This window comes from Sciurus vulgaris, assembly GCF_902686455.1.
Source record: "Sciurus vulgaris genome assembly, chromosome: 5".
Taxonomy (NCBI): domain Eukaryota; kingdom Metazoa; phylum Chordata; class Mammalia; order Rodentia; family Sciuridae; genus Sciurus; species Sciurus vulgaris.
Window position 1 is genome coordinate 99,611,486 of NC_136465.1, and position 16,580 is coordinate 99,628,065.

Genomic DNA, 16,580 nt, shown 5'->3' on the forward strand with positions numbered 1-16,580 from the left:
AATTTAGACTTAACCGACTTATATAGAATATACCATCCAACAAAGAACGAATACACTTTCTTCTCAGCAGCACATGGATCCTTCTCTAAAATAGACCATGTTTTATGCCACAAAGCTACTGTTAGCAAATACAAGAAGATAGAGATACTACCTTGTACTCTATCAGATCATAATGGACTGAAATTAGAAATAAATGACAGAATAAAAAACAGAAACTTCTCCAATACTTGAAGATTAAATAATACACTATTATACGATGAATGGATAACAGAAGACATCAGGAGGGAAATTAAAAAATTCTTAGAAGTAAATGAGAACAAAGACACATCATATCAAAATCTCTGGGACACTATGAAAGCAGTACTGAGAGGAAGATTTATTTCATGGGGCGCATTCAACAAAAGAAGTAGAAATCAACAAATAAACGACTTAACACTACAGCTCAAAGCCCTAGAAAAAGAAGAGCAGACCAACACCAAAAGTAGTAGAAGACAGGAAATAGTTAAAATCAGAGCTGAAATCAATGAAATTGAAACAAAAGAAACAATTGGAAAAATTAACAAAATAAATAGTTGGTTCTTTGAAAAAATAAACAAAATTGATAAACCGTTAGCCATGCTAACAAAGAGAAAAAGGGAGAAAACTCAAATTACTAAAATTCGGAATGAACAAGGAAATATCACAACACACACGAGTGAAATACAAAACATAATTAGAAGCTATTTTGAAAATCTATACTCCAACAAAACAGAAAACCTCGAAGACATCAACAAGTTTCTAGAGACATATGAATTGCCTAAACTGAACGAGGAAGATATGCATAACTTAAATAAATCAATTTCAAGCAATGAAATAGAAGAGGTCATCAAAAGCCTACCAACAAAGAAAAGTCTGGGACCAGATGGGTTCTCAGCCGAGTTCTACAAAACCTTTAAAGAAGAGCTCATTCCAATACTTCTCAAAGTATTCCATAAAATAGAAGAGGAGGGAACCCTCCCAAACTCATTCTATGAAGCCAATATCACCCTGATACCTAAACCAGACAGAGATACATCGAGGAAAGAAAATTTCAGACCAATATCCTTAATGAACATCGACACAAAAATTCTCAACAAAATTTTAGCAAATCGCATACAAAAATATATTAAAAAGATAGTGCATCACGATCAAGTGGGTTTTATCCCAGGGATGCAAGGTTGGTTCAACATCCGGAAATCAATAAATGTCATTCATCATATCAACAGACTAAAAGTTAAGAATCACATGATTATTTCAATAGATGCAGAAAAAGCATTCGATAAAATACAGCATCCCTTCATGCTCAAAACACTAGAAAAAATTGGGGTAGTGGGATCATTCCTTAACATTGTGAAGGCCATCTATGCTAAGCCAATGGCCAATATCATTCTAAATGGTGAAAAACTGAAAGCATTCCCCCTAAAAACTGGAACAAGGCAGGGATGCCCTCTTTCACCACTTCTATTCAACATTGTTCTTGAGACTCTAGTCAGAGCAATTAGACCAACCAAAGAAATTAAAGGGATACGAATTGGAAAAGAGGAACTCAAACTATCCCTGTTTGCTGATGACATGATTATATATTTAGAGGAACCTGGAAATTCCACCAGAAAACTCTTAGAACTCATAAGTGAATTCAGTAAAGTAGCAGGTTACAAGATCAATGTTCATAAATCCAATGCGTTTTTATACATAAGTGATGAATCTTCAGAAAGAGAAATTAGGAAAACTACTCCATTCACAATAGCCTCGAAAAAAATAAAATACTTGGGAATCAATCTCACAAAAGAGGTGAAAGACCTCTACAATGAGAACTACAGAACACTAAAGAAAGAAATTAAAGAAAACCTTAGAAGATGGAAAGATCTCCCATATTCATGGATAGGAAGAATTAATATTGTCAAAATGGCCATACTACCAAAAGTGCTATATAGATTCAATGCAATTCCAATTAAAATCCCAATGATGTACCTTACAGAAATAGAGCAAGCAATTATGAAATTCATCTGGAAGAATAAGAAACCCAGAATAGCTAAAGCGTTCCTCAGTAGAAAGAGCGAAGCAGGTGGTATTGCAATACCAGATCTTCAACTCTATTACAAAGCAATAGTAACAAAAACGGCATGGTATTGGTACCAAAATAGACAGGTAGATCAATGGTACAGAATAGAGGACACGGACACAAACCCAAATAAATACAATTTTCTCATACTAGACAAAGGGGCTAAAAATATGCAATGGACAAAAGATAGCCTCTTCAACAAATGGTGCTGGGAAAACTGGAAAACCATATGCAACAGAATGAAATTAAACCCTTATCTCTCACCCTGCACAAAACTCAACTCACAATGGATCAAGGAACTCGGAATCAAACCAGAGACCCTGCATCTTATAGAAGAAAGAGTAGGCCCAAACCTTCAACTTGTTGGCTTAGGAGCAGACTTCCTTAACAGGACTCCCATAGCACAAGAAATAAAAGCAAGAATCAACAACTGGGATAGATTCAAACTAAAAAGCTTTCTCTCAGCAAAGGAAACAATCAGTAATGTGAAGAGAGAGCCTACAGAGTGGGAGAATATCTTTGCCAATCATACTTCAGATATAGCGCTAATATCCCGAATCTATAAAGAACTCAAAAAACTCTACACCAAGAATACAAATAATCCAATCAACAAATGGGCTAAGGAAATGAACAGACACTTCACAGAAGAAGATGTACAAGCAATCAACAGATAAATGAAAAAATGTTCAACATCTCTAGTAATAAGAGAAATGCAAATCAAAACTACCCTAAGATTTCATCTCACCCCAATTAGAATGGCGATTATCAAGAACATAAGCAACAATAGGTGTTGGCGAGGATGTGGGGAAAAAGGTACACTCATACATTGCTGGTGGGGTTGCACACTAGTGCAGCCACTCTGGAAAGCAGTATGGAGATTCCTCAGAAAGCTTGGAATGGACCCACCATTTGACCCAGCTATCCCACTCCTTGGTCTATACCCAAAGGACTTAAAATCAGCATACTACAGAGCTACAGCCACATCAATGTTCATAGCTGCTCAATTCACTATAGCCAGATTGTGGAACCAACCCAGATGCCCTTCAGTTGATGAAAGGATAAAGAAACTGTGGCATATATATATATATATATATACAATGGAATATTACTCCGCCATGAGGAATGACAAAATTATGGCATTCGCAGGCAAATGGATGAAATTGGAGGGTATCATGCTAAGTGAGATAAGCCAATCTCAAAAAACTAAAGGACAAATGATCTCGCTGATAAGCGGATGAGGGCATATGGGGGTGGGGGGTAGGAGGGGTTAGTGTTAGGGTTAGGGTTAGGTTTAGGGTTAGGGATAAGGAGGGTGGTAAGAATGAAGAAGAAAGGAATGTATAGAGGGAAAAGAGGGGTGGGAGGGGAGGGGGGAAGGGGAAAAAATAACAAAATGAATCAAACAACATTGCCCTATGTAAATTTATGATTTTTAATTAAAATTAAAAATAAAAAAAAACAAAAAAAAACAAAGACAGAGGCATAATCCCTCTGTCTTTCCAGAGTTACTTGTCTTTCTGTATAATCTTGGACCATGTCTGATTTGCTTAATAAATCCCAGTCTCTCTGATATTTATTCTCTGCTTTCATAAAATCTCTTTTCTGCCACAGGCTTTTACATATGTTATTCTGTCTTTTTGGAAAGCTTTCCCCCACATTTTGAATGCCAACTCCTGTTCCTAAGATAATAGGGTAATACATTATCACTTCTTCAGAGAGATCTCCACTGATCATCCTGTTATTTCTAGTCTCTGCCTTATCTTTGTTTTTCTTCAAAAACTTTAAAAAAGCTGCTTATTAGGTGTCAGGTACTATTCTATTCATAATGCTAGATTATATTATTATCCCTCTTTTAAAGGTGAGACAACTGAGAAATATATAGCAAGTAAGTGGCAAAGTTGGATTTGATTCAAGTTGACTTACTTGTTCTCTTAATCACTGTGTTAAATCCTGCCTGCCAATGTCACAATTTGGAATTATCCCAGTAATTAATGTTTTTGGTGGTGGTGGTTGTTTGCTTTTTGTTTGTTTTATTTTTTTCTATCCCTTCCAGAACATAAGCACTGTAACATAAGGAACTATCGACAACTGACATCTTATTGGTCATTTATTTCACAGTGACTACTATTGTAAAAAAGATGCTTACAGTGGTGTTAATAAATATCTTTTAAATGAGTGAATGAATGAGTGATAGCAAAAGAGAACAATATCCATGCTGACAAAGTTGGTGGGAGATTGGTTAGAGGAACTATGTTACAAAATAAAAATTTCCCCCCTAAATATCTGTAAAAAAGTTTCAGAATAAGTGGAGTCTGGTAAGATAAAGAAGTATAAGAAACTCTGCTTCTAGGAATGGTTTAGGAAATTATTTTCTGCCAGACTCGGTGGTTCATGACTATAATATTAGTGACTTGGGAACCTGAGGCAGGAGGACTGCAAGTTTGAGGCTAGCCTCAGAAGTTTAGAAAGACCCAAAGCAACTTAGCTTTAAAATGAAAATAAATAAATAAATAAATAAAATAAATAAATAAGTAAAATAAAATAAAAAATTAAAAGATCTGAGGATATAGCTCAGTGGTAAACAGCACTGGTTTCAATCCCAAGTACCAAAAAAAACCCAAAGCAAAACCCAGATTATTTTCTATGTACCTGTCATTCATATATATCTCTCACTGACATACACCCAGACATATGCAGATATATATATATATATATATATATATATATATATATATATATATATAAAGAGGGAACTGTAACTTGCAGTACTGGAAGAATATGCTGTATAAGGAAGTAAGTTTACCTTCTTCAAGTTAAATATCAACATATAAAGGACCAAAGTTGAACTAAGCAAAATCACCTGCTGTGAATTTCATCTCTTTAGCAGCTCATGATCATTCATCAGTGTGACAAAGGACAGGGGCTATAGGAGCACACATGAGGGGCTTCTCAACTGGTGAGACCAGGGAAGCATAGGTATAATAATGGGATCATTATCATTCCAGCTCCTCTTCGAGGTTGGAATTCAGGGTGGCTGCAGAGTTTGAATGTTTTCTCCTTTCTTTATCTTTATAACTGATAATTGCAAGAGAATATTCTGATTGTAAGCATTTGGAAGGAATCTTTCTTTCTTTCTTTCTTTTTTTTTTTTTTTTGTCTGTTTTCTGGAGCCACGAAAATTACCTCCATCGAGCCTGTTACTGGAACATTCTAAAGGTTTTTCATTTGCTTTTTCTCCCACACCATTGATTGTCTTCTTTTGTACACCGTATGCACAGTTATTGGAAGGTTAGTTTCTGATGTGTGGTTCAGAAAATTCATGTGTTGAACACATCGTGGCCACTGAGAAACACTCTGGAATAGGTACCTCTCAGTAGGAGAAAGGGAAGGAACTGGTGAGACCCATTGATCTATGGACCACAGCCTCTGTTGCTTTGCCCTCCTAGGCTTCCTTTTCTCTTGATTGTTTTTCATTCTCATTTCTCCCCCATCCTTTCATCTCTTTGCTTTTTTGTCCCTTTGACACTTCTTCATCACTCTTCGTGTTGGTTAATGTGGTTATCTTACAAGCATATATTATTTGGTTGCTGGGTTTGTATTAGTAATGAGAGAAGATGACACCAGTGTAATGATTCATTTTAGGGTTCAGGAGTTATGATTTACATTTTGGCTTCCCCACCACTTTAAAGAGTTGCCTAACTTTGAGCAAATCACCCAACTTCCCTGTGACTTTCACCACCTATAAATTGGAGACAATGGCTCCTACATTACAGAATCCTTGTGAGGATTGGAAAGATTGCATATAACAAACTCAGAAGAATGCTTGACACGTGATCTCAAGGACTCTGCCCTTATATTTACAGTGTTTGTTGTAGAGTACTGTATACCTTGTAAATGGAGTTTCATGGACATTTCTTTTATTGAAGAATCCATAGAGTAAGGTGCTTTAATGGAAGAACCATTGGGAAGAAATTGTGCCTAAAGGCTCACTGGGTGCATGCGTTATAATGGTATATTTCTGAGTAGACAGTGATCCTGTGATAAGCTGGATATGGTATAGCTTGGTTGAAGGCAAGCAATCTCTCTCTCTCTCTCTCTCTCTCTCTCTTTTTGGTAATGGGTATTGAACTCAGAAGTTCTCTATCACTGAGCACTATCTCCAGCCCTTTTCTGTTTTTTCATTTTGAGATGGTGTTTCCCCAAGTTTCCCAGGGTAGCCTTATGCTTGTGATCCTCCTGCCTCATCCATCCCAGTCGCTGGGATTACAGGTGAGTGCCACCTCGCCCATCAAGGACAAGCAATCTTTAGCGAAGCCTATCTTAAGGGGGGATGGTAAGGTTCTTTAGTGGCGGGTTTGGTTGACCCGGCAAGACTTGAGGGGCAGAGAAAAGAGGATGGGTGAGGACAAGTGCCTTAGGGGTCACATCCAGGAGACTTTGGAAACAGTGTTTGTGAGGATGTAGGAAGCTAGGAAAGGCTGCTGTGAGCCCAGGTGTCCCAGGGTTCAAGAAGAAGGTTGTATAGCCGCCCTTCTCCCCACCACCCCCCGACGCCCCACGACCATGTTGGTTTTGTTTGCTTTTCTTTGGAGAAGGCGCCAATTCCAGGCAGTTTCCTGATCTTTGGGCCACACGACAGCGAGATAGTTGGGGCGCCCACACCACCTCGGGGGCTTTGAAGTTCAGGGGACAAAGCCGTGGGAGATACTCCTGCCCCGGCCAAGCCAGGCAGGGCGGAGGCGCCGGGCTTTGCTTGCATCCCGTCGCCTCCCGTCGCCTCCCCGCCGGGTCGGCCTCCGCCTCGCGTGCCCGGCGGTGCCGCCGGCGGTGGCAGCCTGCGCGCCCGGCGGGAGGCGCCTCGGGACGTTTCCGTCTGGTCCTTCCCTCCTCCCCCCGCGCTGACTCCATCCGCTCCCCGCCCCCTGCCTGGAGCCGAGGGCAGGCGGGAAGGGCCCGAGACTGCATCATTCCGCACCGGCTGCAGCACGGCCAGAGGGAGCAGGTGGAGCGAGCGAGCGAGCCCGGAGCCGGAGCGCGCCAGACCCAGGGGGACTGCAGTGACGCGGCCGGGAGACATGGCGGCCCCGCGCCTCTGAAAGACGGGATCCGGAGCCCCTCGCCGCCCCGGGCCGCCGCAGCCCAGGCCATGCCGCACCGCCGCTGACCGCACGCAGGGCCGGCCAGAGGACACATGCCGCAGCAGCTGCCGCCTCGCCCCTGAGCCTCTCGCCTACATTCTCCATGTTGCATTTCGCGTCAATTTCTCGGGCAGTGTAGCTGCCTCGGCCCGCAGAGCCGTTAGGGTATTGCTTTGCTCATTCATCCAGGCACACTTTTTCTTTTCCATTTTTGCTTCCCCTCCCCATTTGCTTCTCCCGTTCCCCGCCTGCTTTTGCACCCATCTCCCCCACCCGGTCACCCCCTTCTGCCTCCATCCACCGGGGCTATGGCCGCAGAAGAGGTTTTGCAGACGGTGGACCATTATAAGACCGAGATAGAGAGGCTGACCAAGGAGCTCACAGAGACGACCCACGAGAAGATCCAGGCTGCCGAATACGGGCTGGTGGTCCTGGAAGAGAAGCTGACCCTCAAACAGCAGTATGACGAGCTGGAGGCTGAGTACGACAGCCTCAAACAGGAGCTGGAGCAGCTGAAAGAGGTGAGTTGCCTGTCACCTCCTCCCTTCTCGCCCGCTCCCCCCACTCCCCTGGCCCACCCGTCGTTTATAAGGAAGTCGGAAAGGATGTGATTGAAAGGTCTTCATCTTAGAGTCCTTTGTTGATAAAGAAAAAAAAAAAAAAAAAAAAAAAAAAATTGAAAGAGTCCATTGTTTTTCCCCCCAAGAGAAAAATTGTCCAAGAAATGATTGTCTAAGCTGGAATTTGGGAGGCCCTGGCTGTTTAGCCTGTCAGGGAGAGAGATTGATTGGAGTTCTTAAGTATCAGCTCTCTAAGGCCATACAGAACTGGGTTGGAATGTATAAATCAAACTTCTCAAAACTGTTATTTTAAACCCAGGTTTCAGTAACAATCCTGCAATCCGCACAGGTGACCAGTATGTTTGTGTCTGAGAACCCACAGTTTCAAGATGTAGGATCAGTAGTACCTCAGCTTTCTGCTGAATATAACTGCTTCTTGGTGAGACTGGGAACTGTCATTAGGAGAACTGGCAATTCCATTTGACAAAGGCTGGGCAATCTTAATTCTCCTTGGCTTCATTCTTGTTACGGGGCTGTAGGAGCAAAACAACTTTGCTGGGTGATCTTGCTGCCTTGATTTCACCTCTGAGACAGGCTGGGCCATGCCCAAATCTTATGAGGTCACCCTGACCAGGGGGAAATCGAACTGGCCTTCAAATGGTCTGAAAGAATGGCATACATCAAATATGTAGGTAGTCCTGCGTTTCAAATGAGGCTCTTCAGGTTGAAATGACCATACTTATAAAAGCAGAATACACAAATGGGCCATGTGTAATGTTTGTCCTCTTTGATCTTTTGGTATTTGGCTTCTTTAAAGAATCTGATATTCAGAAAGAAAATCAGGAATGTACTTTGATTTCCTATCAAGCACTTGTAAGAATATACATATTGTTTAAAGCACTCAGTCTGTTTTACCTGGTTCTGTAGGCACTGTGAGTAGCAAATCACCAATTATAAATTTTAGTGTACATATACACTTTTTCTATGTGTCAAATCTTTATTTTTGGGTGCATACTGGCATTTTAAATATTATGTCTGTAACATCAAAAATCTTTTTAAAATACATTTATTTTAGGGGAGGGGAAGGTCTTGTTTGTGTTGTTACAATTAAAAGATGATTTATGATATAGCTAATCAACTTGCCTTCTAATTTAGTATATAATATGGTAAGCATTTACACTTTCAGATAGCTTACTTTATTCAGTTAGTAAATAATCAGAAAATAAATGTAGTAGTATGGCTTAAAACCTCAACTAGAAATACAATATTTGTGTATCAGGCTATAAATTCCTGGCTTATGCTTTTTTTGCTATGTGCATGTCTACTCTTACCAACTGCTGGACTTGTTTATATTTTCCAACTTAGATTAGGTGTTAGTCTGATGTGATGCTAAACCTTATGAAGGATGGAAACAGGACTATGATTGTGATTCTCAGAGACAATTCGATGTCTTCGCCCATCAACATTGATTTGCCAAGATGGAGAAGTGAAAACCAGAGAGTATTAGGGCATCACCTCTGTGATAAAGGAGGTGGACTTATTTCATGGCATGAAATATAGCTGTTAGCTGACCTTCCTGCTTGATTCAAACATCCCTTCTAGGGATATTTCTATGTCATTGCACTTACCCTGCATGGAAAACCTTAACGCAGTTGTCTTTTGCCTTTAGTAGACCATGAGCTCTAAAGTCAAGGAATTTGTCAATTATTTATTTAAACTTGATGGACAACAATGTATATATTTACGTTTGATGTGATGTTTTGAAGTGTATATACACTGTGAAATAGTTAAATCTAGATAATTGACACATGCATTACCTCACATAGCAATCATTTTTGTGATAACACTTAGCATTCATTCTCTGCATTTTCCAGGAATATATCAGCATTAACTCTAGTCATCATGCTGTACAATAGATCTTTTCAACTTAATCCTTCTAGCTAACTGTAATTATGTATCTTTTGACCAGTATCTCCTCAATCCCTTTTCCCCCTAACACCCCAGACTTTTGTGACCACCCCTCTACTTCTACGATATCAACTTTATTTGATTCTACATATAATGAGATTATGATGTATTTGTCTCTCTGTGCCTGGATTATTTTATTTAATAGAATGAACCTGATGAAATCTATCTAAGTACACATTGCATCCAAAATCTTTAACCAAAGCTAAGTCATAGAGGGTATACAATGGATATTTTATAAAAGAATCAGTTTATACTGGAAGAAGATACCTTTATCAAGTATTCATTATTCAATATTGGTTAGTGTCAGAGAAAAACTAAGAAAACTAGGCAGTGTAGGGAGTACCTACCTGTAACAGTGTCATCATTAGCAATGAGATGAGAAAAAATACTTTGTGGGAATAAATAATATAACAGTAGTTTCTTAGTGTAGAATAATACAAATACCACATGTTTTTTCTATAGAAATGAAAGGCAATTTTGTTTCTTTATATCAGGAGGTTAAAAAATGATCAGGATTATTTTTACCAAATGGTATTTGTTCATATATGTATTTTGAGTTACCTTTAGCATAAATAAAATAACAATTTGTGGTTCCTAATGAATTGGCTTATATGGTTATTTGAAAATGTATCTTGAGGTAGTAAAACCATCATTGTATTTGGTTTTTTGATAGACCTGTTATTTTTACCCTTTAAAAAGTTTATATACTTTAGTTGGGAGTATTTCTTAAATGAGCTAAAGCATTAACTATAGTCATTAACTGCTAAAGCAGTCTCATGTAATGTTTCCTATTTGAAAAGTCACTTCAAAATACTTGTGCAAACTGAGGTATTCTAGTGATGATGTCACATGGAAGCCATTTTTGGAAAAAACATTTTGTGACTGCTCTGATTTTTCAAGAGGAAGTTTTGTTCCTTATCAGGAATATGGAGAAAACAACGCTGTTGCATTATAACTAAAAAACCAAGTATAAAAGGACTCTGGCCTATTTCTAGGTTCTTTTGGCAGAAATGATTCATTGAAAAATAACTGGAACAATTTATGGGAATGTCAACAGAAAACTAGTGCATTAACTTCATTTTGGACATTAGTAATTTGCAGTTTAGCATCATGACTTAGTCTTAGCAAATTATTTTGTTTTCTGTAGTCGGTACCCAAGAATGTTGCCACCCTCCTTCCCAGGCTAGGTATTGCTATGACAATAGTGCAGGGAGAAATATGGTCTGAAGGAGATATCAGTAAAACAAATTCATTAATATTTTTCTAGTTATTTCCTCCCTCCCTCAGCTTAATTGCTTTTTGATCTGGCCTAATATTGTTTAGGACTTTGCCTTGTGCTTAATTATAAGACTGCTACAGTTCTGTTCACAAAGGAACACACTTGAAGAAAAAGTACCAAGGATCTGAAAAAAAGAGAATATCCGACATCGTGATAATGTTCTCCAATTCTTTATACTTTGAGTGGCTGGTGAAGTATTATGTGCCCTAGAGTACTTGACCATGGTTTTATGATTTCACAAAATAGTGCTTTCTCTTCAGTGGCCTGAGGGGCACACCTGCCTGGTTATGCTCAGGGCCTGGCTGATGATATGTTTGGGATATGCGCAAATCAGTACTGTGTCTGTCACCCAGGCCAAAATAGTATTTGAAGAAGAGTCATGGTTCTAAAATAACTAACACTAAAAAAATACATCCACCAAAGACCCTAGATTTTAAATTTAAAAATTCTCCTTTACTTCAGAATGGTTGGTATTAGAAATACAAAGTTTAAAGAGCTCCCCTAGAAAGGAGTGATTCAGCATCTACTGGTAGCATTTTAGAAAGCATCCTGTGACAGCCTTAGGTGCGCTCTGCAGCTAGGCCACATCAGGCAGGGCTCCAAGAATCTTCTACTCATTTTCTGCCTTGTTTTCTCAACCCTGACACCAAAGATAGTAACTCGCTGCTTTCTGGGCACTGAGCAGCTTTTCAGAGCTGTAGTTAAATTGTTCAAAAAATAAACATTTATTTCTGCAGTTTTAGAAATTGTTACATCAGGGGCCTGATGAAAGTCATTTAAATTGCCTTTATTCCTCTTTAAACCGAATTAATTTTTATTCCTCACATGTTTAGAAAGATTGTTAGCTTCTTTTATATTTGCACATTCTAAATCACACAATCATATGGGGAAAAAAAGTTCTCAAATTTCTTTTCCAATCTATATGAATAAATGTGAAGAAAAAGTTAAGACTTAATTGATGTACCTAAACTATTATTTTAACTTCTCTTTTACTTTATTTATTTAGAAGTAGTGGGTATTGAACCCAGGGGCACTCTCCCACTGGGCTATATCCCTGATTCTTTTAAATTTTCATTTTCTATTTTGAGACTTGGCCTTGTTTAGTTGCTGAGGCTGGCCTCGAACTTGTGATTCTTCTGCTTCCAGCCTCCGAATAGCTGGGATCACAGTCGTGTGCTACCAACCTGGCTTTTTTCTCTTACTGATTTTTTTGTGGTGCTGGGGATTAGAGTCAGGGGTGTTTTACCACTGGATCACATCTCCAGCCCTTTTAATTTTTTAAAATTAGACAGGGTCTCACTAAGTTGCTTAGGACCTTACTAAGTAGCTGAGGCTGCCCTTGAACTTGTGACCTCTCAAGTTACTGGGATTACAGATGTGCACCACAGCACCTAGCTCTGCTGCCGTTTTTAAAGAAGAAATATTTGCATTTATTATCACATTAATTACAAAATCTAAAATATATTGATGTATACTTTGGGACCTGTAAAAAACAACCTCAAAAATCAATCATTTTCTGTCATCTCTGTCTTTTTAAACCTATTTTCTCAGATTTATACCATCTCTTCTTCTTATTTCAACTCAAGATGTCATCTCTGACAAAGTTATTTCTCATATGACTTCAGCAAGACTTTTATAATCTTTCATCATCTTACCTTATTTTTGTGAATATGTATACTAACCATAGTTTGAAGACTTTTTCAGAATTTCTGACTTTAAAATATTCTGTCCTGTCATCCCCTTAAATACACTCGCACTTGTGGATATTACTTTCCAAATTTGAAAATGTGATAATTACTTGCATGTGAAATATGTGGTAAAGGACTTTCCCATACATAAAGTTCACCTGTAATTATGGCTTTGAAGGAGAGGAGGATATGAAGAGTTGCAGAGTCTTACTATGAACAATTCATTATGCTGAAGGAGAAGATATATGAAGTCAAGTGCAAGAGATACAACTGGGAAAGGGCACTGCTCATGTTTTGTTTTGGGAATGGGGAGCCATCCCCAGGAAATGACACTGTAGCAGTGTTTGATGCCTCACATCTCATCTAATTGAATCTTCAAAATCATTCAGACTAATTGCTCATTTAAAAAAATATTTTTCGTTGTAGATGGGAACAATACCTTTATTTTATTTATTTACTTGTTTGTTTGTTTATTTATGTGGTTCTGAGGATTGAACCCAGTGCCTCACACATTGCTAGGCAAACACTGTACCACTGAGCCACCCCAGCCCTCATTGCTCATTTTTATAGATAAGAAAATTATACTACTAAGAAAGCACTGAACTAGATGTGGAGTTCCATTAGGTCTAGGTGCTTTGCATGCCTTGTATCTGGTTCTTACAGCAGTCCCTGGATAAGGTAGATATGCACTGGGTCTTAGAGAAGTCAAGGGTCCTTCTCACGCACAAATCTAGGAAGAAGAAGCCCACTTTCTTTTCACCATATCATTTTACACCAGATAATGAAATGTCTTGACCAGGGCCACAGGTGCGCTTTGAAGGTCAGGTGATGGTCATAGGGGGTAGAGTCTGTGCAGTGGGGCAGGCAGTTGCCGTGGGGATGGTGAGGAGGAGACGCACCTAAGAGCTATTTGGGAGTTAGGATAGAACACGGCGTTGGATGTGACTGGCTGTGGAAAGTGAGCAAGAGGGTGGAGTTGAGAAGCTCAGGATGACAGAAGATGGTTCCATTTACAAAGGCAGATACTATGGGAAAGAGCACTTAGAGGGCAAACTTAAAGTGTAAAATTTGTGAATCCTTTAAATTCATGTTTTCTTTGGGGTGTGCATAAGTTGCATGATAAATTCAAATATTCAACTCTCTTAGTAAAATGAATGTTTTTTGCCATAGGATGTCATTTTATTCAAACCCAATTTCTAGAATATAGAATATGTGAACAGTTTAATATGCTGTCACTGTTTAGTTTGGTTGCATTCTGCATTAAGAAAAATGCAAACTAAAACAAGTAAAGAAGCTGGCTGGACACAATGAAGACTAAGAGGGTAGCCTAAGTAGAAAACTGGTTCTTCTTGAATTCTTTGGGTCATGGGGGCTGGAAGCAATAGTACTTGCTGCTCCCTGACTTGTTCTTGAAGTTAATTTCATCTTTTCATTTCTTTTGCAATACTGGGAATTGAACCCAGAGGTACTCTATCACTGAGCTACATTCCCAGTCCTTGATGATAATGATGATGATGATGATGATGATTTATTTTGAGACAGAGTCTTGCTAATTTGCTGAGGCTGGCCTTCAACTTTCAGTCCTCCTGCTTCAGCCTCCTGTGTGTGCCATCATGCTCGGCTGGTACTTTCATGGTACTGGGGATTGAACCCAGGCCCTCATGCCCACCAGGCAAGCACTCTACCACTGAGCTACATCCCAGTCCTTCAGCTGGTAGTTTTAATTAAGGTTTTCTTTTTCCTTCCTATTTTTGGTCACAAGAGGTTGATTGCTCTTTGAGAATTACAATTGTGAGCTTGGGATGTAGCTCAGTGATAGAGTGCTTGCCTTGCATGTATCAGGCCCTGGGATGGAGCCTGGCACTGGGGGAAAAAAAAAAAGTATATATGAACCAAATAGGTTTTCCTTTCTCCACTCCCCTTTCTATGGTTGACGCTTTAGTGAGTACTCTTTTGTACTTGTTTTAAATACATTTAAACTTATGAATCCATGTGCTGGTTTTTTTTTTTTTTTTTTTTTTTTTTTAGTTGTTGTGTCTTTCTTTTCATAAAATCAAGGTCATGCCATATATACTCTTTTGCAACCTGGCTTTTTTTTTTTTTTTTTTTTTCCCCTTTTTCATTTAATACTATGTCCTTTTAAATTGCAGGTGTTTCTGGGATAGGACTTTTATCTATTTATTTTTTTCTGGTGCTGGGAATTGAGCTTGGGGCCTTGCTCATGCTAGGCAATGGGTCTACCACTAAGCCATATCCCCAACCCTTTTAAAATTTATTTATTTATTTATCTATTTATTTAGGGTGGGGATTGAACCCAGGGGTGCTTTACCACTAAGCCACATCCCCAGCCCTATTTATTTATTTATTTGTTCTAATTGGTCCTTTTTATTTTTTATTTTGAGATAGTTGTTTAGGACCAAGTTTCTTAGGGCCTCACTAAATTGCTGAGGCTGGCCTTATAACTTGATATTCTCTTGCCCCAGTCTCCCAGGCTGCTGAGATTATAGGAGTGCCCCACTGTACCCAGCTTTAAATTTTATTTTATTTTATTTTTTTAAATACTCCTTTAGTTGTCAATGGACCTTTATAAATAAATGATACGTGGTACTGAGAATTGAACCTAGGGCCTCACACATGCTAGGTGAGCACTCTGCCATTGAGCCACAACCCCAGCCCTAAATTTTATTTTTGAGATAGGGTCTTGCTAAGTTGCTGAGGGCCTTGCTAAGTTGCTGAGGCTGGCCTCCAACTTATGATCCTCCCGCCTCAGCCTCCCAAGTTGCTGTGGTTACAGGTGTGCACCACTGTGCCTGGCAAGATACTGATTTTTTCTTTCTTTCTTTCTTTCTTTCTTTTTTTTTTTTTTTGTGGTACTGGGGAAGGATATTGATATTTTAAGTGTGAAGAAAATAGAACTGATTAGGGTTGAAAAGTAGAGAGACTCAAGAGTGTAGGTGACTCTGGGAGCTGGGATTGGGGGAAGGTGGTCCAGGGTCCACTTCTTTGGGTAGTGAGAAGAAAAGAAATGTATGTGTAAAAGAAACTGGTGGAATTTGGTTCCACAGCAAGCCTGTGTGATAACAAAAAAGGGAAAAGGTGGATGGTTTTTTGGGTGAACTAACAGTGATTTCGCTTCCTTGTCTTGTTGGCTGGTGATGGGAATACATGTATTAGCAGAATACCTGGCTGATTTCCATGGCCAGCCAAGCTGGTCCTGCAGTGTGACCACATCCTGTCCATTCTGGATCTTGGTGAGAAGCCAGGATGATTCAGGCAATTGGACCTTATTTCATCATCCCATCTTTGCTCTCTGGTAGTTGGGTTCTGAGATAGTTGATTAGGATCTTATACAACATCTCACGGAAGTGGGGAGAAGAGGGTAAGAAATAGGAAAATGTCAGCAAAAGTGTCACACTCATTACAAAATAAAGGTGGAGACTGGCATCTTTTCCTTTTGGGATTTCATTACTTTGTCTGCAAAATTAAGATTGAACCCAGGAATGCTCTACCAGTGAGCTACATTCCCAGTCCTTTTCAATTCTATTTTGAGATAGGGTCTTGCTAAATGGCCCAGGCTGTCCTTGAATTTGCAATCCTCTTCAGCCTCCCAATTGCTGGGATTACAGGTATGTGCCACTGTGCCTGGCAATCTTGAGGTTTTCTTTTTGTATTAGACTGCTTATTATCACTTATATTTAATTATTTTATTTGTTCTAATTAGTTATATGTGTCAGTAGAATGCACTTTGATACATCATACATAGATGTAGTATAATTTCTCATTCTTCTGGTTGTACATGAGAATTCCACCAATTGTATGGTTATATACGTATATAGGGTAATAATATCCAATTCATGCTATTATCCT

At 39.1% G+C, this 16,580-nt stretch overlaps 1 protein-coding gene across 1 annotated transcript in view; it reads left to right on the top strand.

Moving 5' to 3' along the window:
• The first annotated feature begins 6,996 nt into the window (after positions 1-6,996).
• The window catches only part of BICD1 (BICD cargo adaptor 1), a 283,341-nt gene continuing 273,757 nt past the window's right edge, over positions 6,997-16,580 (top strand). The window contains 1 exon segment of the mRNA XM_079139326.1: positions 6,997-7,739. Within this exon segment, the coding sequence (XP_078995452.1) occupies positions 7,527-7,739 (213 nt within the window). The 5' untranslated portion in view covers positions 6,997-7,526.